Genomic DNA, 24796 nt, shown 5'->3' on the forward strand with positions numbered 1-24796 from the left:
TTTATCTTTTCTTGCTTGAAAGTAAAGAGGGTAGGAAAAAGGGTAATGGGCAGCAAACAAGATTGGAAGATGGATACGCTAAACAACAGAAAGGGAGAATGATGAAAGGTGCTACATGCGTATGGGTGTCATTCTCAGCAAGTACATTTTGACTTCTTCTCAAAATATGGTGGTAATTCAATCTATTTGATTTTGATGGTATTTGAACTAATTATTGGTTTTTATAACATTGTAGTAATTTAGCTTAAAAGGGATATCATAGCACCGGCCAATATGTTTTGACCCAATTCAAATTACTAAAATTAGGACCGGTTTTGTTCACCTTTTTCGGTCTTATAAGTTCAAATAAGATTAAGTAAATTTAGATAAGATAATGAGTTCGAATAAGTAAATAAGGTGAATTGAACATATCATTATTCGATGTTAAATTGATTGGCGTGTAGCCTGATTTTGACATGTTTGAATCGAATTTCAATAATGAAATACTCCGTAACAAATTGTTAAACTTCATTGTGAAATTTCCACCACCTTCCATCATCACCCTAAGCTACTTTTGCCAACTTACTCCATAGCCCTTGATCCCATGCATGTAATACATCACAAGCATCCCCCCCTCCCCCCAACCCACCAACCCCAAACTCCCACTCTCACCCTAACTCACCTATCCATTGAATTGAAGTAACACATTAGCACAAGTAGCAGTGTGGCACCCCTACACACCTAAAATCAATCACCAAAAAGGTAGATGCAATCTCTAGACGTAACTCCATGCATGCGCATAGAGGCCACAGTACAACGGAGTATCTTCGTCGTATGAGCGAATCCCCGCCTCCCTGCTTCACTCCAAATAATGTGTGCTATAAGTAAATGCATTTTTTCTCTACAATTATGACAACTAAGTTCTTGACGTCCTGATTAGTAAGTGGTAATAAACAAAAATAATAGAATTGGATCTTAATGTAAATCTTAACTGGCAATACTTTGAGGGAAAAACTAGCTCATACTTAGAACTTGTTCTAATTTACTAAACTAAAATATCTGAACTGATTAGAGTTAAACTGAATATTTTATAAGAGAAGGAAATTAGGAAATGAACTGAACTGATTGGAGCTGAACAGAACTGGAAATAAGCAACAGAACAGACCCTTAGTACTTATATTTACAACCTACGCTAGCTTACTTAAATTATCAACAGTATAAGAAATTTGTACCCACCAATTTATGTTTCTTTTTTTATTGTCTGATTACAAATGAAATCAATTTTCCCAAAAATTTATAAAGAAAAATTTAGTCGTCATACTTGTTTGATGCATTACAACGTATAATTTTCAAGCACTAATTTTTTTGTATTTTATGTAAAACATACAAATACGTGAATACAGACATACAGTTATGTTTTAAAGTACTACGTATAAAAGTAGAACAGGACATATACGCAATTACACATCATGAACCATACTCAAAAAATAAATCAGTTGACCCATGCAACAGTTATCAGCTTTTTGCACAGCAAAACACAACTTTATCATAGGCTCAAAAATTGCTGAGCAGCTGAACAAAATTTTTGCACTATTTTAAAACTGAAGGAGATAAAACAACTCCATTCCACAATCCAGGAGATTAAACAATAATACAACCCACCCATCAGCTCTCCCTCTACCCTCCTTTCTTCTTTCTTTTTCTCTTTTACTGTAAAAACTGACCTTTAACTGTTAAGTAGCTGAAAAGCATAATTAATTACAGAGCTTTTGCTGCCGTTGAAACAAAAAACAAATATATATATATATATATATATATATATAATAAAAAAAAAAAAAATTATACAGAATATGCCCATAATTAAACCATTCTGCATAAATTTGAAGAAAAACAGATCCTAAAACTGGAAATCTACTCTGAAATCAACGAAAAATGCAATCCCTGCCTGTATATGGATAAATTGGATTCCCAAAATGTGGTCTTCTACCAAGTTCTGCTAATTTACAAGCTAACTATCAGCTAGACTTTTGAATTCACGGCAATCTGGAACCAACTTGTGAAGCATAGAGGTTCCCTGGAAACGTACTAATGACCAAAAATTTCTCTTCAACTCACGAATCTGCAGCAATAGTAAGTAATTGTTATTTGATGTCAAAACAGTAGAAGTTTTGGGGGTAAAAATGCAGACATTCAAAAAGTGTTACCTGGTCAAGCGTCATCTTTGTGAAACCAAAACGATCTGTCCATATAGATCCTGCCTCCTCTGCTGCTGGAAGCACTATGGTCTTAACTTTAAGGAACGCCAAGAGTCTCTCGATGCAAGCAAATAGTGTTTGAAAATAACCCTACAAGAAGGTTTGATGAACATTTAAAATGCCTAATCACTTTATCAGGAAATGCCTAACTTGTGAAGGTGAAATACCACCACTTTTTACTGGAGTTGGAAGCAACCAAATAATATATAGTTTATAAGGCAGTTGATAAATTAAGGTGAAATTAAGTTGACAATGTCTCCAGAGATAGCATGTATTAAAGAATAAAGATGAGGATACAGAAGACCCATAGGAGGAGCAAACTTGTAAAAAGTGGGTTAGGATAAATTGTAATAAGAGCCAAGAGTGTAGGATGCAAAAAGTGATGCTTATTATGGTTCACGGCAACCTTATGCTCAAGTGTATCAATAAGAGAAGTTGATTTTTAGAATAATGAAAAAGAGATAAGACATGAGAAACAGGGCCTAATATGCTCAAGTGTATCAATAAGAGAAGTTGATTTTTAGAATAATGAAAAAGTGATAAGACATGAGAAACAGGGCCTAATATGTACCAAGAACAGGGCCCTTGATGATACCACTTCTAAACCGTAATCCAACTTAAGGTTATTCTGACCATTTGATCTAGACCCCCATACCTTCCCTAGTCTCTCATATGTGTTTACTTTAGGCAGCACCAAGGACTTTTTTCTTAAATTTCTCTGACTAGTCTTTACAACTCCCTCAAGCACTTTTCATGCATGCCGAGGCATATTTGACCATCAAAATCTATAATTGTGTACTAGCAACAATTTAATGGTTTAATTAGTAATGCATTACCAAGCGTGGCTGAATAAAACAGATGAAGTATTTTACTTCATTGATACTTTGAAATTTCAAATTTAGTAGGACATTGTGGGGGTAAAGTTAAATATACTTAAACTTGTAGTGTCAACCAGCAACAGATCAATAATAAAATAACCCAAGGGCCTATTCTGATTTACTGAACTCAACTGAACTGATTGGAGCTGAACTAAACTGAAGGGAGCTGAATTGTTTATGAGAGAAGGAAATTAGTAACTGAACTGATCGGAGCTGAGTTGAGCTGAACTAAACTGAAATTAAGCTGAAGAGAACAGGCCCTAAATATAATGGAAGGATATCATTACTAGTGGAGGTGATGCCATATCAAAGGCCACAGAAAATTTAGATAAGTCATTATCTCTCAGTAGACTACTTACTTTGCCATGATTACCACTGCTTGTTGCGACCAACGGGAGCTCTGCAACATCTGGACCAAATATTCGGAATATTCCAGCTGATACAACCACTTCGCTGCACTTAGTGAGGAAAAAAAGTCAAGTTGCCAAAAGGTCACAATTTCATAATGTTTTGAATAGAAAAATGAAGAGAGCTTATTTACTTGGCGGTTAACACAGCACAGTACATCCCTCCGTATTCTTGGCCACCCACATTCCTCCTGTCACAAAGAATTGAATTAAAAAAGCAATCATGTTAGGTTAAGTTATACCCACATAAAGCAGCAATAGGAACTCATTTTAAAAGGGAAAAGTGCCTACCCGTAAACCATTGCAGGTATAAGGTCATGTCCAGACACTACATCAATGATTGGGGCAAAAGATTCCTGAAGGATGAAGAAAAGAGCTTAGGAACTAAAAAAAAAACCTATATATCATTGCCATAATCATATACAATTTGAAATTTTAAAAAGAAGCAGCCCAAAAATTCCATTCTTGAAGATAGAATACAATTAATTTTCCATAGTCATATTACACAAGTACACATATGAAACATAAAGTCAACACAGAACAATATTATTAGAATAATCTAGAAAATTTTAATAAAGGCACCTAAAAGCCTTACATGGAAAATAGCTACAGCCTGCGAGAGCAAAGGTCTAGTTTCAGGAGATGCAATCTTTCCACTGAGAAGTCTCCAGCTTACTTCCAAATCAGATCCACTATCAGAACCAATGTGCATGTTCTTTTTCCGGATGATATCCACAAGAGATTTAGGAAGCTTTTCAACTCCTCGAACCAGAAGATTCTGCAAAGAAGATTCAACCCTTCTACAATCCATGCTACAAAACCATTTCCCATCCGGCAATTCCTGAACCATGATGACACCATCATCTCAAGCTTGAATCAAATTGCAGATAAGAAAAGGAGGAGATAATTCATAAGATGTGTATGATATTATTGGATGGATGCATACCGTAAGGTCTGCCATATTATGATCCTTTAAGCAACCAACATGATATTCCTTCTCACACTGACAAGAGAGAATTCAAAATTAATTTTAAACAAACAAACAGCTTGATCAAAGACTAACGAAAAACTCAATAGAAATTGTACAATGGCCTCTACTTCAAAAGCATTCACGATTTTTTATAAGGTAATTCTTTGACATTCAATTATTTGGATGTGAATTTACAAAAGCAGGCATATAAAACATGTCCCACATCCCAAAGCACACTTGTGTACATGTTTACTACCTAGTTGGGTACCAGGTTCTAACCCCCAACAGTTGCTATTGTTTTTCCACACTCACAACCTTTTTCCATCTGAACTGCAATTTACTACTGACTTCTCAATACATGAAAATTACACTCCTCCCTTGTCAATAAAGAAAATATACGCATCAGTCTCTCATATGAAAGCAACAAGGATTGTTACCCTCAATGAATACAAATCAAACAGACTAAATTGCTTCAAGAACTGATCCAGAATCTAATGCATATTCTAACTAATGGGCCTCCTTAACTAACGGGCCTCCTTGACTAAATTGCTTCAAGAATTGATCCAGAATCAAATGCATATCAATCTCTCATATGAGAGTAACAAGAAGTGATATCCTAAATGAAATCAAGTCAGACAATAAATTCAAGAATTAATCCCAGGAGATTTAATGCCTATTATACCTCTAAGAGGTCGTCTAGACTGTGAGCAATGAGCTGTAGCAAATACAGGGATACTTATTGTTAGATTGAAACATCCACCTGGATAAAGCCATAAAGGTAAATCTTTTGGGCTTTTCATTTCCAAAAAACCATTATTGTGACTTTATCTATTCCTCCTCTGGCTATTTTGACTGGTTGTCTGACACCATCTTCATTATTTTCTTTCTCATTTCTTCCTTCCTTTCATCTTTATCCCTCAACCTTCATGGTGATTACAAATTTAGATGTTTTGGTTTCAATTATTTTTCTTTTTTCGCTTTTGTATTTTCAAGGATCATGGATCATGGATCGTCCATGGTTGAAGTCTTTTTAAACCATTACTTTCATCTTTGATGATTTATCATTTCTGAGTTCAAGTTTATCAGCTCCGATTTTATTGTTTCTTTTTGATGTTGGTTTTTCGAGAATTCTGATTCTACTAATCAAATTTTGCTTGCATTTCTAAGGGTTCTGAATCTTTCTAAAATTATTTTCCACTTTGTATTCGATATTATATTTTTTGGGCCACACGAAAATGACATTTTCCTTTCGTCTTTCCTTAACGTTGTATGTAAAGCAGTTAAGGAGTTTGTTGCATCACATTTCACTTTGATATTACTCTAATATATCCACTTAGATATTACTCCAATATTTTCCACTTGGATAGTTGGATGTCACATTCCACTTGGACATTACTCTAATATTTTCCACAAGGGTTGCAGCTTTTCATTTGAGACATAGAAACCATGACACCAAATGATTACTCTAATATATATTTCCCTGACATGCCCAACCTATTTCTTAAGAAAAATTACCCCCTATTCCCACATAATAATTCCAACTAATAGACCTCTCTCTCTCTCTCTCCCCCCCCCCCCCTGATTCCAACTAATTATTCCACATAAATGGTAGAGGATTCTGCACAAGAAGGCAGCTTTGGCTTCCAACATGAACATTTCTTCAAAACATATACTACCTCTGTTTCACATTATTCACAACGATTAGACATTTTCTACTCTTGTCAAATCGCTGCAAATAATAAGAAACGGAGGTAGCAAATGGGGAGAAGGCAGGTGGGAACGAGCGGAGCGAGAGCATTTTGTTGAACAAATTAGGGACCTAGATTTTGCAGAATTAAAAAATAAAAGGGAAAAAAGTGAGGGGAAAAAAAAAGAGGAGAAAGAGCAGCCATCACATAAGGAAGGCAATGACACACAAGGAGCAGTTGATGGAAGGGCACGAGTCACATGGCAAGCTATGAAGTCAAAGAGGATCTTCAGAGACTCATAGAGTCATCCACTTTCCAAGGGTTAGGATGCTGAGAAAGTTTGTTTCTTCCCATGGAATATTTCAATAAATTGAAGGATACAATTACGCTATTAGGGAAATTTATGCACAAAACAAAAGAAGCTCGGTTTTGGAATAGATGTATTAAAAAAAAAAATTATATATATACATACATATATATATTAAAATCCAAGACAACCGCCATATGCTACAGTTTGGTCTCTAAGGAAACTTCTTATCTTCCCTTTGTATATCACAGAAGATCGAAGGATACAAATATACAATTAGGGGATATTACACACAAAATATATATTAACCTTGGACTAAAAATGAAAATACATAGATAAACCCTTGAGAATTGCCACATGCCACCAAGTCCATATGGCCATTTGAGCAAAATCTTGGCCAGAAAGTCATTGTGCATAATTTGAGGGTATTTCACAATTTTATCTTAAAATAAAAACTAAAAGTGAAGAAAAGCTGGCACCCAATTAAACAGACATGCCCAGAATCATAGTATTAATCCCCGACAGCAACACTGCATTGTAAAGGTTGTTATGCATAAAGAGACTGAGATATTAGGCTGCAGGTCTCACAAATGCAAATTGTTCACATGGCCGCAAAAGTAGTAACACCACTGCCATTAAGATCGCATCCGAAATTTAAAGCCAAGATCATACTAAAGATTTTACTCAAACTAAGATTTGCTTGGACCGTTAACAGTAATGGTAAAGGACTATAGGCACAAGATAAAACAATAAAATGAGAAAGATACCTGGTCACAGAGGATAATTGTACGAGGCCCAAATCCTGTCTTGCAAAAGTCAAAACCTCTGCAGCAGATATAGTTCACACAAACTAGTGTTAAATGCACTATAGCATAAATAAGAATGATAAGATCAATTTTTAAAGAGAGCAAAATTAAAGGCATGCATACAAAACAACCCAAAATAATGAAATACAAACAAAATAAGATCCTAATTACAAGCAAATCTCTTCATATCATGAGAAACCATAAATATGGAAGCTTGTTCCTGACATTCAGCTTTAAGTTATGTTCAAAATATTCATTTTGGCCTCAACTTACAGCCAGAACAGGTGTATAGATGCAGAATTGACAAAACCAACTCAACCACACATGCCACTCCTACCACAACTTATCAGGAAATAGCCTCAACAACTAATATTATCAGGTTGACATAGCATTTGTTTGACTCCACAACATCCACCTCCATGTATAACACACATGAAAAGGGATACAAAAAACTAAAAAGTAATCACCATTGACCCTTCTCAAATAAGTTTACTTGTACTTGCAAGTTAGAGATCATTTAAAAACACGGATAGAAATATTGGAAGTACCTGCACAATATGCAGGCACTAACTTCAGATGCAAGGTTGTTGACAATTCGAATGGACTGCTTTGTTATCTGCTCTATAGAATCAACTCCACTAACTCTTCCAGCAGCAAGCGCATTAGCATTATGCGCAACAAATTTCTCCCTTTCAAACATATTCTGACAGTATTTACAATACCATTTTCCACGAGGTATGCTTGGCAAAGATGCACACTCTGCGTTTTAAAAATATATATAAAAGCACAGAACACAACAATTATACAAGTCAAGTCACTGTGGCTAATATCATGACATAAAGGTACTAAACACGTATTTAACTGGTAAAAAAGAAACCGAAAGTCATGAATACTTGACCAGTGATAATTAGGATAAAACAATACACCAACTTATGAAAGGAAGATGAACATCAGTATCACAACATAACAGAACGAAACAAAACCTCTGCCGTGTTTTGAATCAAGTAGTGCATGAAAACAGCCTCTCATTTACCACTGAGGTATAATACAAGTCCACACCTCATCCATATACAAGTGTAATTAAAAAAAAAATAATAATAATAAATTAAAAATTAAAAAAAAAGGCAATGTCCATGATGGATTTATATTAACATCCACAGCAAGGTACCAAGGGTCTTGTTTAAATCAATCGGAAAAACATGAAATATTCACCCCTTCACAAAACCATGCCAAGAAAAAATCATACCAAGAGAGACAAACACAATAAGAGGCTCTCATTAGGCAATCACATAAACATTATCCATTAGTATAACTGGCTGGCCCATTAATAACTACTTTTTGCATATCTACTTTTTGATGCCATCATGTCCACAAGGTTTTGGATGCATGTACTATCCTTTTAAGTTCTAACTCCTGAGAGTACAAAAATTCAGGAGGAGAGGAGAAAAAAGAGACATTAAAAGGAATAAACTTTCAGAGATAGTAATAATAAATCGTACTCTCGTGATTTCTAAGGGATAATTCCCATGTTTACAAATTCATCAAATCGTTGTAAAAAGTTTTCATCAGTTCATGAAAAAGCTTTGATAACTACAAATGCAAGTAACACATAGCAAAACGAAGATAATCACATCGTTATAATTTTCATTTCTCTACCCACTGTCACATGCCCATATCTTTCATTCTTCCTCTCTCATTACTTCTCTCTCATCAATTCTTCTCAACTTCTTTAAGTGAGATTCTCACTCAGATTTTCACTCAAAACTTCATCAACTTAAGGTAAAACTTTGTTTTTACTCACATCGTTCTTTTTAATGTTCTCTAGTTTTATTTTTGGGACTAGGCTTTGTTGTTGATGTTGTTGTTGTTGATGTTTAGTTTTATTTTAGTTGTTGCTCCTTAATTGAAAAATCTGTGTTGTTTGAATATATTGATTTTGTCAATTTCTTAAACGTTTACATTTATTTGTCCTTTTTTCTTTCTCTGATTTTGTGTCCTTGTTTTTCTATTGATTGATGTCTAATTTTCCTTTCATCCTAATTTGTTTTTTTCCCCTCTGTTTATTCTAATTTTTGTTTTGCAGACATGCAAGTTGAGAGCTTTTTCATGGTTTAAAAATTTATGCATTAGACATTTTATATTGATCATATTTTGCTACATATTTTGAAAATGTAACTTCACATTTCATCTAAAATTGTACTTTGTAGATTCCAGTTTAATATAAATATCAAATATAACCATATTAAATTTATAATTTTTTGTCGAATGAACATAATGGGATGACAAATTTGAGTAAAAATCATAATTATTGCCTTAATTTTTTTTATATTAAAATAAACACAGTTAATAAAATCAGGTCAAAGCAGGTTGCTATCAGGTTGACCTGAACCAGAACAAATCAGATCTTGGTCAGGGATTCTGACCCGAAAAGTTAAGACAGGTCAGGTTAAAGTTGGGGATTTTTGACCCAAACCCGAAGTGACCCGAACCTGAAAGTGACCCTATCCGACCCAATTGCCACCCCTTTCTTCTTGATCACTTACAAATTGCTTGAATTTCAGATAGTCAAATGAACTCCATTACATAAAGAACATTTATTATTAACAGAATCCTTAAGAAAAGAAGGAAAAAAAAAAGCACTGGCTTTCATCCCTCAAGGCCCAAGGTAAAAAAAGTACATGTAGGACATAGCTTACCCGTATGAAAAGCTCTTGGACATCCATCGCAAAGAAGAAGATTCCCACCATCAGCACAAATAGAGCACAGGTCATCATTGTACTTGGCAGAATGCCGACGATCTTTTATTAGGGTTACCGATAACTCATGCAGAGAGACCCCATTAGATGTGTATATATAGCAATACCTATCATCATTCACAAGGATGAAGGGTTCAACAAAAACACATTACTCCAAATGAGAAGCCACAAAATGCTATAATGAAAACTTACGGTTTTCTGCGTGAAGCACAACCAGCATGTGCCTCAAATTGCGAAGCACTAACCTGAATAATATTTCATGTCAAAAAACAAGCTTCAAAAAGAAAATGACAGTATTTAAGGTCAAATTAAAGACAGACAACGCACCACCGTATCACAGCAATTACAAAGAATTCCAGAACCCTTTTTGGAGCCCTCCAGTAATTTCTGCACAATTTATACAAAAAAAAAAAAAAAAAAAGGATTATATACATATAAACTTAAAAAGATTGCAACAATATTCGGAAGTCTAAAACTGATCCCTATTTACACTAACCTGTCCTCTAGCATAATAGCCAAGCACAGTTCCATCAGGCAATACATCATCTTCAAAAACCAACTTATGCAGCCGAAGGTCTCTGAACATAAAAGTCAAATGAACAACAAAAAAGAATAATCAGCGCATGAAAAAAAAAAAAACATAAAACATCACAGTTAAGCTCATATAGACATAGCTGCTCGTGATATAAAGAGATGTGACACTTGCTCATACAAAACATCAAGCATGGTAGTTCTAATTGAGACCTACACCAAAATGTATTAGCAAGAAAAAGGAGAGGAAACATACTTTCTTGTAATTTTCCCACTGGTTTTCTTCTCTGAAGATTTAAGAGCGGTGGGAGTTTTAGAAGGCTTGGGTGTCAGAACTTCTTCTCTTAACCTAAACAAACAAGATAAAAAAAATATTAAGTCAAAATCAATCAAAACCCTGCAGGGATGATTTCACTTACCCTTGAAGGGAATTCAAACATGTACCTTGTTTTAACTTTTGCACAAGCATTTCCAGGTGAAGGCTTCGGAGACAAGGCCAGTTTAGATGACCTAATTTGACAAATTAGATGAGATCCATGCTATTAAGGGAAACAAATCAAATCATACACCAAGACTTACTGTAATATGAGTTAATCACACCGATAAACAATTTTAAAGAATCAGATCCAAACAATTACTTCAAATTGATACAACAAACCATAATCATAGACATCATAGCAAAATGTATGAATTTTTTAAAGATGCAAATTTGGAATAAAGCTGAATGTATGATCCATACCTTCTCTTCAATTTCTTGTGATCCTTTGTTCCTGCGGATTTTCCCACCACGGGACTGACACAAGTCTTTGGAGACATAGATGAATCTTGTGCACTGCAATGATAAACAAATACAATGATTAATGTAATTTCTTTCATGTTTCAGGGAAACACTTAAAGCTATGATGAAAATCACATTGTACCCAAGAATAAACCTAGACAGCAGAATTCTTACCTTGCCATAGCTAACTAACCACACTTTTCCAACAAATAGGGAGATTAAGTATTACAAAGAAATAGAGATACTTATGCTGATTATGAAAACCTAGATTGAGGAACAAGAAAAGGGGCTGACAGAAAATCTGAGTAATGAATAATTTTATGAGCCCACTAAGTTAGACAAGAGTAAGCAACACTAGATAACTACAAAAGGCCCAAAAGTTAAAATATGCAAGCCAAGCCCAATTGGAGGTTTATTTTCTTGGTGAAAATGATCATATTGGGACAGAACCTTTGTTTCATTCAACCACTCTGTAAAGAATCAAATAGTCGATGCAAAAGCAATTAATATTAAAGCACTTTACACCTTTCTCATCCAAAGACCCAGCCAATCATATTCTTTTCAGCAATGACTCAGAATAAGATATGTAACTGTGATGGTGCAAAAGAAACTAAATACTTATATGCTATGTTACTCGGACTCTTTCATTTACCTCACGTGTCCGTGTCGACACGACACGTGTCGGACACCGACACTTGGACACTTAACTAAAAACACAATTTTTTCCAAGAAAATGGACGAGTCCGATGCTTGGACACCCGTGTCTAATTTGACACTTCATCCGAGTCCAAGTAACATAGCTTATATGAAAAGCGCTACTTAACAAAATTTTCCATGCAGCAAAAGCACTAGCCAACCTATTTCGCAAGCTGACATCAGCCATAGCAATAGCTTATCAACCTTCCTAGTACCTGCGCTTCTATTATAGGAAAAGACCCACTATTTTTTTATTTATTTCTATGCTGAGACCACTTTATTACTATTACGTATTTTCTAATATAAAGTTAAATACTAATATACTCACTCACATCTCTCAAAAAGCAAAGACCCACTTCCCGCCAACTATAATAAAGAATTTTTAGAAATACTCCACTACCAACTTGCACACAATACAATAAGAAAGCCAACTGTTTTGGGTAAAATCTTGCACTGGTCAAACTGATTTAATTGTTCCAGGATAGAGGTAGTGATTTTTCATTCAACTGCTTTTGTATGTTATAATTGAGATGCATAAAGATCTTGGTTTTAAAAAGCGCGCCTCGGCGCGGCGTGCCTCACTCCCAGGCTCTAAGAAATGGGCTTTAGCTAGGCAAGGCTCAGTCACCTATGGAAGGCGCGCGCCTCGTGCGCCTCAAAGCGCCTTTGGTAAGGTGCGCCTTCGCGCCTCAAGGAAAATAACTAAGATATAAGTTATAAATTGAAAAATGATGGAAACTTTTTCAAATTTACACTACCTTAGCTTTACATATATTATTATTTAATTTATTATGAATCTTTTTAATTGGTATTTAGTACAATCAAAGTAAAAAATAATTTGAAATAAATATGTAAATACATGCGCCTTGCATACAAAAGGCGCGCACCTTCGCCTTGCGCCTCGCTCCTAGGCTGCAAGGACCATTTGCGCCTTGCGCCTTTTAATACTAAGATAAAGATACAAAATCTTACAAGCAAAGGACAACAGTTTCAGACAAATCAGGTTTCTTTCAGTACGTATTGAAATTCATTTCATCCCCAAATTCAGTATCATAGATTCCAGGAATAGAGGACAATAGTTGAAGTTTCTTTACATAATATATCCCCTAAATTTTTGTAACAAAAGAAGCCAAGTCATCAGCCAAGTGAACCAAGTGAATTGAAAAACCCACATTGTAGCCTATGAAAGCTTTATTGAGGATTTGGTATAAGAACCAACATTGAATCAGGTCAAAAAGTAGACTTGGATAAGTTTATTTATTTCCAAAGTTGTTCGGAGTTTTCTTTATGGTCAAATTTAAATTCCCTGAATCCCAAAACTTAGTAAATATGGCTAATATTCAGGAAGATGGCTATTTTTAGTAAGACCAAATCCCAAGACTAACGGCACATGCATTTACATGAACTAATGAAGAGACAAATTAACATTTGAATAACCTAATCCAAAACTAGTATTCGCTATAATCAATTTTAACCAAAAGGCTTCAAGGCAAATTAGGCAATGTATCCCCCGAATCTTCCTCGCGAGTATTCTCTATATGAACCGATTGTGGTTTACCACAGTGTAACATATTGGAAAATCAAAACTATAGATATGATGATCACAATTAATCTCTGTAGAAAAAAATGGCTAATAAAAGACAACATAAGCTTTCAAGAGGCTTGCTCTCCCTCAAAAAGTAAACAAATACTAAAGGAAACAATCAACAATAATATCATGACCTTTTTTTTTTTCGCTTATCTCTTCATATAGCATTTCTCAATCTGACTGACTTCCTTCCTCTTCAAAGCTAATTCTAACAACTAATTATGAACAACCTATATTATCCCTCCCAATAGATCAGTCTATTACATTACCGGCCACACAAACTTCTACTTTTTCCTTATGGTGGATAGTAGTCAGCTTCATTTTCTCAGAATCTACAATGTTGGTCAGCATTTCATTGATAGAACTAGCCAGAACTGAACCCAGTATGAACTGCAGGTCTTCCTTGGAGTTAAAAGTGTACGTCTGTTGGTTAAATAAATGCAGAGAAGAAAAACGTTGCATAGGCTAGGTAGACTAATTAAGGGGATGGGTTCGGTAGAAAACTGAATTGAGTAATCACATCCTGTGTAGATTTGTTTGCTATGAAGATTAGGTTCAACAAATAGAGTTGCGGTTCCTGTCAACTGAAGAGCTGAAAAATGGGAGTTGAAATATAGGGTTGGGTGTTCGGGTCTAAAATTAGGATAATCAGACATAAGATATGTCTCATAAAAAGATAGAAAAATATAATCCAGAGAGGAATTAACAAGTATTGGGTAAGCTATTGCTGGGCTTGACATCACCATCATACAATCTTTTAGAGAGGCTTTTTCTCTCCCAAAGTGTAAAAGGAAACACTCAATAATAACAATCGTCAAGATTTCTTTTTCACTGATCACCTCTTTATATAGCATTTCTCTATCCGACTGACTCCCTTCCTATTTAAGCTAATTCTGACGGCTAATTACGCTACATTACTTTTCCAAAATAGGCCAGTCAATCACATACAACAAATTGACTCTGCACTCGCATCCTCTTTTCTTGCCTACTATTTTCAAAATTGATGACAATATGTTTTTCAATTTCCATGACTACATCTTAAAAGTCTTGACCAATTAAGAGTAAGGCTAGATGCATTTAGAGCACTCTAGAGTCTGAACCCTGACAATGGCAACAGAGATTTTGGTTTGTAGTTGTGTTTTGTCCAAAGGTGATCAAGTAACCATGCGGAAAGCTGAAAAAAGTCAGAAGGTAACACATACTTTTTTACTATTTTCTCACACATATTTGTTTCTGAAATTCTTCCCATCCTTGAACTGCTGCGTAATTTTGGCGTAAGAGAAGCACCTGCTGATCTGTAAACACCAAAGAAACAAACAAATGTGAGGTTACAGGCCATTATGGACTTATGGTAACATATGTACACATTCATACTGCATCAAAATATGCAACCCACTGAAAATTAAAAGGTAAATAAAATAAAGAAAGCATAAGCTGAACAAAAGAAAAACTTAGGAATAAATGTAAAGTACGAACTTTTTCACTAATTTTGCTCGACTTCTGCCTTGAAGCATTTCAGAAGGCAAATCAGCCTGAGAAGTGTGCAACTTTGGAGTAAGAATTGCTTCACCTGAGCTGGATTTACCATAAAATTATCCAACATTATGGTAAACATAACTAAATGAGTAATATGGACAATTAACAGCAAATATAAAATGTACATGTAAAACTACCTGCGATCATTAACTAGCAGAAAAAGAAGAGGCACCAACTAAAAGGTCAGGTACAAGCTGACTACAAGAAAATATCACAAAAAGATAAAACTAGGGATACTAACTTTTCAATTGAATTTTTAGGGCTGATATCTTGAGCGTTGTCACATGCTGAAGTAGATTGGGAAGGAAAAACAAACTTTGATGACCTAAAAAAGTTAAAAAGGAGAACACATATAATCAGTAGATGCAACAGCAGCAGGAACAGCAACAACAACAAAAGTGCTTTTTGGCATTTAAAGCCCTATTGCCAAATTGACATCATCAAAATTTCATGTAATATTAAAAGATCCTAGAAGGTACACAACAAAACTTCGCCCACAAAATTCTATAGGATAACAGCCTCCAATGTGTATAGTTAAAGATTCAATTCCGTCTAAGTCCTTTGCCCTTTGTGGCTCTACGCACACACACACATATTTTTTTTTAAAAAAAAAAGTGTACCCTACCAACTTGGATGTCTAGGAACATATCATTATATACATCAGAATATATTACAAAACATGTCAGAAAATAAAATGGAAATTGGCAAATCATACAGATAAAACCAAATATAACGATCCCAGATTTCTTGCTGCTTTATGATTAGCAAGGAATTTGAGATAACCGCTTAAAGCAGGGTTCATGATACACTAACAGCATACAACCCATGCAGTCAAAGTTCGTGTTTCACACTATAGACTGAAATGTAGAGTCAAAACTCAGCAGCCTCTCTTGCAAGGAGAGAGGAGAGACTACTACTAAATATTGGGTGCCAGAAATCCCAAGATCCCCACTGAAAAATAAAAAATTATACAAGTAAATATTTTTCATAAACATATTTAGTAGTCACTCTCTCTCTCTCTCTCTAAAAATATAAATATTTTCTAAAAAGGGAGAAGTTTTCACCCACTTTAGGACATACCACAGGACCAGCTAGGCCTTTTTTCACTTTATATTTCACAGGTATTAAAAAACACTTCCTCTGCTTCACTAAAATAGCAACACATGCTTCTGGTAAATTAATATAGGCAAGGGGAGAGAGACAAAACAATCCATAGATAAAGAGGGGAGGAGAGGAGAGAAATGTTAGGGTTGAGTCATTGTGAGTGCATAGCAAAAGTCAAGATGTAAACATTGAGAAAAATAAATGGAGAAGGAAGGAAAGAAAAGAAATAAGCAGGATATGAAACTTAACGTGGTAAAAATTCTCAAATAGAGGCAAAACATACACAAATAACAAGCACCCAAATGTCCACTATCTAATGTAGGATAGTACAAGTACACAAAATTATCAGGCTTGAATTACACAATTATGGCTCTCACTGTTGTTGGGAAAAACTCACAACAAAGTAGTGAATAGGGAGATTGTGTCCCCACACACGGAGTGTCTAGGAGGATGAAACATTAAAGATCATATTGGTGGATCACTCCCAAATTATTTCCCTAACACCAATATATATAAATGACATAAGTTGACAAGTGTAGCTTCATGAAATTGAATTAATGAAAATTTGTAAAATTTCATCATTAGATACCTTCTAAGTTTGCGAATCTAGAGGAATCATAAACCTTTCCAATAAGTGCATTACTAAGGCTATGTTTAATTCACCTTTTTTTTTTAACTTATCCAGTCTAATTTGATTGCCTCGTTTAACAAAACTTTAACCTAATATGTACGCTAACTTGCAAATAAAACAATAAGGTCTAATGCTCTCAAATTTTTTCCTGATGTAATCTGAAACAAGTAATAAGGTACTTAAATAAGGTGAGCTAAACATAACCCAAGCAAGATATTTCTAAAGAATGGCATATGCTCATAATTCAAAATAAACATTAACAATAAAAGTGGTCTTATTAGGGTTGTCAAAAGCTGACACGACACAATAACACGACACGAACCCGACACGAAATAAGCGGCTTTGGGTCAAGAAGTCTCGACCCGTTTACATAATTGGGTCGACACGAACACGACACGAAATTAAACGGGTTAGGTTTGGGTTGAAATTTCCAACCTGAAATCGACACGCATAACCCTATTATATAAGTGGGTTGAATGACAATCCCATCAGCCCGAACCCTACACGTTTAATCTATTTACTTGAGTAGTAAAAAAAACTGAATTTTTTTATTCAAAACTAGTAATTTTGTAAATTACCTTAACACCATTTATACATTTTGGTAAATTTTTGGCGGTTAATTTGGCGAAAAAATTATATATTTCATCTTTTGTAAATTAAAATTTAATTTGGCGGTTAATTTGAGACAATTCTTATGTATGGTTCAATTGTTAAAACTACTAGCTTTAAACCCTTGTGGTATCTTTTGCATAAACTACTAGGTTTGGGTCAAGGATTTTCAACCCATTTAATAAACGGGTAAGGTTTGGGTCAAGGATTTTTCAACCCGTTTAACATCGACACGAACACAAACCCGACACGACACGACCCATTTGATAGCCTAGGCCTTATGAAATTTAGGCCACACAAAACCTAGCAAGAGAGTATTGTGGGCCAATTATAGGTAAATTTAATAATTTTAGTTCTAAAAATTTACAAAAAAAAAAGAAAAATGTTACCTTTTTTTCAAAACACCTAAAGTAGTAAGTGTTCCAATTATTAGGAAATGATGGTAGTATAACAACATCATGATTGATCCCCCCTTAAAAGAGGCTAGGTAGTAGGTAGAATATAACAAATGTAAATAGAAAATAGACAATCATACCTTTAAACAAATGAAGTTAACATGATTCCATCGAAAAAATCAAGATATGCCTAGCATGCTTAAGATGAACACAAAGATACCAACATAGTTAATCAAGGAGAACCTTAACATAGGTTTAACCTAGAACTAGTTTACTTTAAGAGATTAACATCGAAAGTTTCATGGTTTGGTGGTTTAGATTTTAATGTTATAATCTTGACATCACGAGATCAAATCTAGTAAGGACCATTTATAATATATTTAATTGAATGTGGATGACAAGGATTAAGATTCCCAATGGAAGAGTGACTCATGACATCTAAAGTCCTAAACTTGTTGAGGAAGCAAATCGAAGACAAGGTCAAACTACACAAGATCAGGGAAAACAATAAAGGAAAATGAGCTTCGACTAATCAATCACTTGCTAGCAAAATTGAAATTCACACCTTCATGTATGGTTCTTCTTAAGCCTCATAAGGGAGACTTAAACCTCTAAATGGTCTCAAAAGGTGAATAAGACTCAATCCATCCCTCCAAATATGCTACCAAGCTTCCTAAGAATCCAACATAAAAAAATACCAATATAACTCTTCAATACATAGGAAAAATTAATTTCTCTACCCTAATCAGTAACAGCTTTTTTTATTGCTAATCCCCAATACAATTTGATGAACCACATATTCCTCCAGTGATATCAAATCAATCAAAGCATTAATCTCATAAGAGGGTCGGCCACATAAACCAAATTTGATTATTCCATGTAGACATCGACAAAAATCTTCCTCCTCCATCCCTTATGATCCAATGCCTCATCCTCATACAAATCCATGTACTTCATATCCCTCTTTACTCCTTCCAACCAAGTCATTTTCGGTCTCCCTCTCCCCGGTTTAAACCCCGTCGTTGCCTCGTTTAACCCCACCGTGGTCCTACTCTTCCAATCTTTGTACCGGTGCACCCTTGGGTCTCTGTCTTACATGTTCAAACCAACGCAGGCAATTTTCCTTAGTTTGTCTCCAATGCCTGCCACACCTACTTTCTTTCTTGCGAATAACCTCATTTCTAATTCAACTTAACATGCGCATTTCTGTAACCTCCAACTTTTTAATGTGCTCCTTTTTAGAAGCACGACATTTTGTACCATAAAGACACGGGACTGTCTTCAAAGCCACACTAATCAGAAACATACAAAGCAACTACCTTGGGGAACAGATACAAATCAAGGTTTTAGATTTCCACAATATAACAATTATTTAGCATATCTTTGGACCAAATCACATTTCCAGTATTCAACACATACACTTGAGGAGAAAAACAAAGAACATAACAGTAAAGAGTTCATGGACCAGGCATACTTACATATATATCTATAAATAAAAGGCAATAAAGATTGAGATGCTGAACTTGCCTAAAAGAGACCAGCAGCATCAAAAAGCTAGGAGCCTAGGACAGAATGGTGGGTTGACTATTTACAGAAGAGATTGATAACCCCTAAACTACAGAGATGGAAAAAAAGGAAAGAAATAAAATGATAACTATAAGGGGCCCTTTGGTTGGGGTATTCAACAAACAGAAAGGGAATCAACTACCATAAATCCCTATCCAATCATTCCCTTTACCCCTCCCATTACCCTATTTTCCTATATTTTCATTCCCCACCCACCGGCCCCCACGGAATCACTCTAACCCCAAACTCGACCGACACCACTGCCAACCACTACCTAGCCACCAAAAAATCGCCTAACACAGACACCACCAACCACCCTAATGCACCGAAAAAACAAACCATCTTTCCCCAATCTACCTAACTTCAATTGAAATAACCCTCACCCACCATGTACACCACCCATTACCCACGAAAATAACCATACCCACCACGAAAACCACCGCAAAAACACCCAAAAAACCATGACCATCTCAATAATAACCATAACAACCTCAAACACCCAAACAAAACAACACATAACACTCTAAAAACAAACTACCAACTAGATCTACCAAAAGATTACTTAAAAAAGAGAGCGATGACATTGACATATACCAATCTAGTTGGTTCGGGGGTAAGACGATGGAAGGGTGGCAGTGTTGCAGGGAAAGGGGAGTGTGGTCGCCGTTAGGGAGGATGGGGGCCGACGAAGGAGAGTGGGGAGCTCGGCGGCGCCGGAGGGGAGGGGGCTGGAGTTGGTTGTTGGTTGTGTATTTTGAAACTTGATTCCATTCTTTTGAAGTAAAACAATTCTCCTCTTTCTCTTCTTTTAGCCATTCCTTTTCCCTTTGCGAACCAAACGGCCTCTAAAAGTTATGGTCACTCCATTTTCCAAAACGTCATTGAATTAACAAATAATGAACTGAACAAAGGGGAGGCATATGAGCCCACCATCTTCCTAGTAAGATGAATCAATAGACTTCTATTTTGGTCTAGGATGCACGGACTCGGGTACGGGTGTTGAACTCGAGTATGGGTCTAAGTGTCGGACTTGGAAAATTCTAAAAATTAAGGATCCAGGGACACGTTTTTAAAGAGTCCAAAATTTTAGATTTGGACTCGGGGACACGGAAATAAATTTTTTTGTTTAGTAATGTACCTGGGCAGAAAAAAAAAACACGGTAAGAAAGAAAAGTCAAAGTATATTTATTGTTCAAAGTAAAATAAAGATAAAAGAAAAGGGAAAAAAGAGAAGGTAAACCTGGTAAAGAGGAGTTAGAGGACACGTGATTATATCCCCACCTAAAAAAGTAACTACTTTTCCCCACCTACCCCCACCTCCACAATTAAAAAAAAAAAAGGAAAACAGAAATTGCAACTTGAAAATGTCGAAGAACTAAAACAACCAGCCTCCCGTCGCCGGCTAAGAAAGCCGGCAACTTCTTTGTGCCGACCTGCTCGTCTTTCCCTTCCGATCAAAAGCCTTAAGATTTTGATTCTTGTTTTGGTGAATCCAACCTTCTATTTTAGATCTAGGGTTTAAGACTGAGGAGTCCACTTTTTCTCCCGGGGCGTCGTGATATGGTGGGGTGGTTGGCCGAGTCCGAGCTTCGCAGATTTTGGTTGAAACGAAAGAAAATTAAACCATTTTGCAAAAAATGAGGTAATTTTACAAGAAAAAGATGGCTCATATTCTACTAAATTATGAAATCCATAAACTTTTGAAAGAATTCGGACGTACCAAACATGTCAATATTAGTAATGATGGTCCGCACTTGCCTCTTTATAAATGAATAGATCCACGGAACACGAATCGAATAGGATAAAGAGTTTATCAATTATTTTTTTTATTTTTTTTTCAGAAGACGATATATTTTGGATATAGAAACTTGAAAAAAGTGCTCACCCTACAGAAATTGTTTATGATATATTAAAGAGGGCAGAGTATCTTGTAGAATTCAACTAAACACTACAATGTGATAGTAAGTTTGCTAGAGTATCTTGGAAAGGAAGCAGGCAATGAGTTTGTTATATAAATAACAGAAGATTAGGGTGAGATAATTACATTGAATATTAATAGAGTATTTTGGGTTAACTTAGCTTTGCCAAATTGTGAGAGAATCCACCTCTCGAAAGTATCTTCTTCACCCCTAATTTCTGCCATTAATGATGCCTAAGTTATACTAATTCATAGTAAAACAAGCCCAATAGGTAATGTAATCCAGTCAATATACAGCAGTTTGCCCAGCAAAGTGCCAAAGAGTTACCATGAGTAGTTCACCCAAGTCCATGATCCATTGCCACACTATAATCGAAGTCCAAGTCCTTAAGGTAAGGGTACAAGGGAGTTGAATGAAATGCAAGGCCCACAACTCACACTCATCTCACTTCTTAGGAAAATGGTCTACATTGATATGCCCAAGAATTAAGTGTTATACTATTACTCATAACAAAACATGTATGACAAAATTAAAGGAGCAAGTATGATGAATGTTTCAAAATCGAAAAAACGTAAAGGAGCATGGTAATAGGAAAAGAAACATGACTTGTAAGCATAAAACTTTTGAAAATACAACTCTTCATAGTTCGAACAAGCATGATGTCCATTAGAGCCTATATGCAGGTTAAACTATCAAACTCAGACTTCAAACACATGATGTCCATTAGAGCCTATATGCAGGTTAAACTATCAAACACAGTAATCCCACTCATGCTCTCCAATTTAACGGACAAATTATTATTCCAAACTCAAAGATCTTAGCCTAAAAAGAGATTTTATAAGTAATGCAAAAACGAGCAGAGTAAAAAAAAATATAAGGTGCATAATTTGAGCAACTAAGAGAACAGAAGAGAATTGTCAAGCTTCAAAATCAGACCTATACCGTTTACGAGTTGAGTACACTGGGCCAACCGAGGACAGATTCAACATAACACATTTGCTGCAGACTGGCTCTGAGCTTTCAGCGTCCATGGAGGAAAATGGCTCTAAAACAAAAAAAAAGCCGGGTCAAAGGACATAGCAACATGAGATATGCATTTTGAAATTCACAATTGATACATCTTATAAAGCCAGAAAAGGGTAGTAACTCACCTTTGCAATTCTGACAAACTATAAGTTTCTTTTCAGGCAAAGGACCAATAGCATTTTGAATTGTGGCTTAATGTACTAAGACGTGCTCTTGCATGCTTTTAGTATATGAATTAAACTTCTCCCGTTCTCAAGATATATGTATTGTACCGCCCGTTTATACTTGTTACAAGCATGAATCTCAAACAGAGAAGGGGGGATAACCTACAAGATTAAATTAACATAAGCAAAATTGACATTATGTTACTGATAATGGTAAATGCCTCAACTGCCAATACTCACTTTGCATCCTTTGCACAATCCGCAAGAACATAGTATGCCAATACCTCTAATTCTTCCATTAAGCTTCAAACCCTATAATGAAAAATCTAAATCTATGAGCATTTAGTTTCCATATATATTTGAGGAAATAGCTAAAAAGGAATGAAAGCAGACGACTTCTACTAAATGAACATTAAAACAATCATTCCACATCAGTGAAATATCCATATTCTATATATACGAATAGCAGGAAAGGTAAGTTAATGTTATAATACCTTGCCGCCATCATAATAAACCGGACATCCCTCTAATAAACCTGTGGCAAGAAGCTCCTGAACATTGCTTGGGACTTTTCCCTGGGATATCTGCTTCGACATTTTCATCTCCAGTTTTCTCCTCGGAACTGCTGAGCTAGGCTCTTCACTATCTTTGCCAGCATCACACTCTGCATTCTCACTACTCTTGACAGGCACCACCGTTCCTATATCTACAGTGACAACCGCCATTTCTGTATCTAGAGTAGCAGGTACCGCCTTTTCCCTATCACTATATCATCCACTTTAGGCTTCGAAGCTGAGCGAGTAACCCTTCTTGAATACTTCTCTATTAATGAATTCTTTACTACCCCATTACTCTCACTCCTTGAGGCTTCAGAAAACACCACTATATCCTTACAAACTTCTCCATTACCCTCATACATTACTCCCTTCGAATTTCCCTCGCTTTGATCAACATAATCATTCCCTTTTGCCACGATATCCTCCTTAGATTTCAATGCTGATCGCGTAAACCGCCTTGGATATCTCTCAAGAGAGGATTTCTTGGCTTTACCATTAGCATTCAATGGAGATTTCGTCCAATCTCCTTCCAACACTTCCTCAACTTCAATAATACCACCATTAGCATGCACCCCATTAACAACTGCATCCTGATAATCTATCTTAATAGCTACCAAATTCTGCTCCTCAAATAGCTCCCCATTCACCTCCACATCATCACACACTTCATTCTTCATCACACCATCACCATCCCCATCACCATCACCATTTACAGAGCTCCCATTAACACCCTTTTCCTCGACCTCCATCGACGAAACTTCATCCACATTCTTAACCTCCTCATCACACACTAACTTCACAACTTCACTATCCACCCAACTGCCACACCAATATCTCCCTCCTGCACTCCAATTTTCTCCTCCGGTTTCGGATCATGAGCTCCATTTTGATCTCCTACACCTCCACTCGCCTCCGAAACCTCGACCGCACCATTATCACCACCACCATTACTCAACACCTCCGATTTTCGAGCTCGAATCGTCGACCTTTTCACTCTCTTATACACTAAATTCTCAGAAACTGGACTCGAACCACCAACAGAAAGCCGCTTACTCGAACGAGTAGTTCTCCCAATCACTGGAGACTGCATCTCCAATGCCGCTAACTCACGCTTCATTTCTCCAAATTCAAAACATCAATCCACAATAAATTTCTTCAGCTTTTCATCGATTCATACTATTTTATCGACATTTACAATAGTTACAACACAAATCGCAAATCCAAAAAATCAAAAACCCTATATTTCTCAATTTTTTTCCAAAATATATCGTAAAATCCAGATTTTTTTGTTTTTCAAAAAATTTAAACCATGATATAGGAAATGAAAGTGATGAAAAGTTTGAATATGGTTAACGAAGATCTGAAATCAGAGGAGAGAGATAGAAGAAGATCTTGAATATTTGGCGAAAAAATTATCTTTGAATTTTGAAGAAAAAAGCAACGAGGAAAGAGAAAATTTTCTGGAAGGAAGAAGAGGGCCAATGGCAGGTTTTTCAGAAATATTATTTTTTTTTTAGGGAAAATTTTACTTTTTTTTTAATTTTAAAAGAAAATAAATAAATAAAATGAAGAAGGAAGAACCGCTTTAAATATATCAATTTTTTTTTAGGAAAAATATTTCAGTGTATACTCGTATATAACTAGATTAAC

General features: G+C 35.6%; 1 protein-coding gene across 1 annotated transcript; it reads right to left on the bottom strand.

The window, feature by feature from the left end:
• Nucleotides 1-1446: 1446 nt before the first annotated feature.
• On the bottom strand, nucleotides 1447-22613 carry LOC110689593 (increased DNA methylation 1-like). Its single transcript, XM_021866355.1, has 21 exons — nucleotides 22551-22613; nucleotides 22342-22444; nucleotides 15417-15500; nucleotides 15116-15214; nucleotides 14842-14934; nucleotides 11317-11409; nucleotides 11022-11087; nucleotides 10834-10926; nucleotides 10543-10624; nucleotides 10374-10433; nucleotides 10239-10291; nucleotides 9987-10153; nucleotides 7839-8049; nucleotides 7252-7309; nucleotides 4466-4522; nucleotides 4115-4360; nucleotides 3811-3875; nucleotides 3654-3710; nucleotides 3472-3565; nucleotides 2184-2324; nucleotides 1447-2098 (listed from the first exon to the last, which is right to left on the bottom strand). Exons 2-21 carry the CDS (start codon nucleotides 22428-22430, stop codon nucleotides 1988-1990), a joined length of 2019 nt encoding a protein of 672 aa, XP_021722047.1. The 5' UTR covers nucleotides 22431-22444; nucleotides 22551-22613; the 3' UTR covers nucleotides 1447-1987.
• Nucleotides 22614-24796: the final 2183 nt, after the last annotated feature.

The sequence above is a fragment of the Chenopodium quinoa genome, unplaced genomic scaffold, assembly GCF_001683475.1.
Source record: "Chenopodium quinoa cultivar QQ74 unplaced genomic scaffold, ASM168347v1, whole genome shotgun sequence".
Lineage (NCBI taxonomy): Eukaryota > Viridiplantae > Streptophyta > Magnoliopsida > Caryophyllales > Amaranthaceae > Chenopodium > Chenopodium quinoa.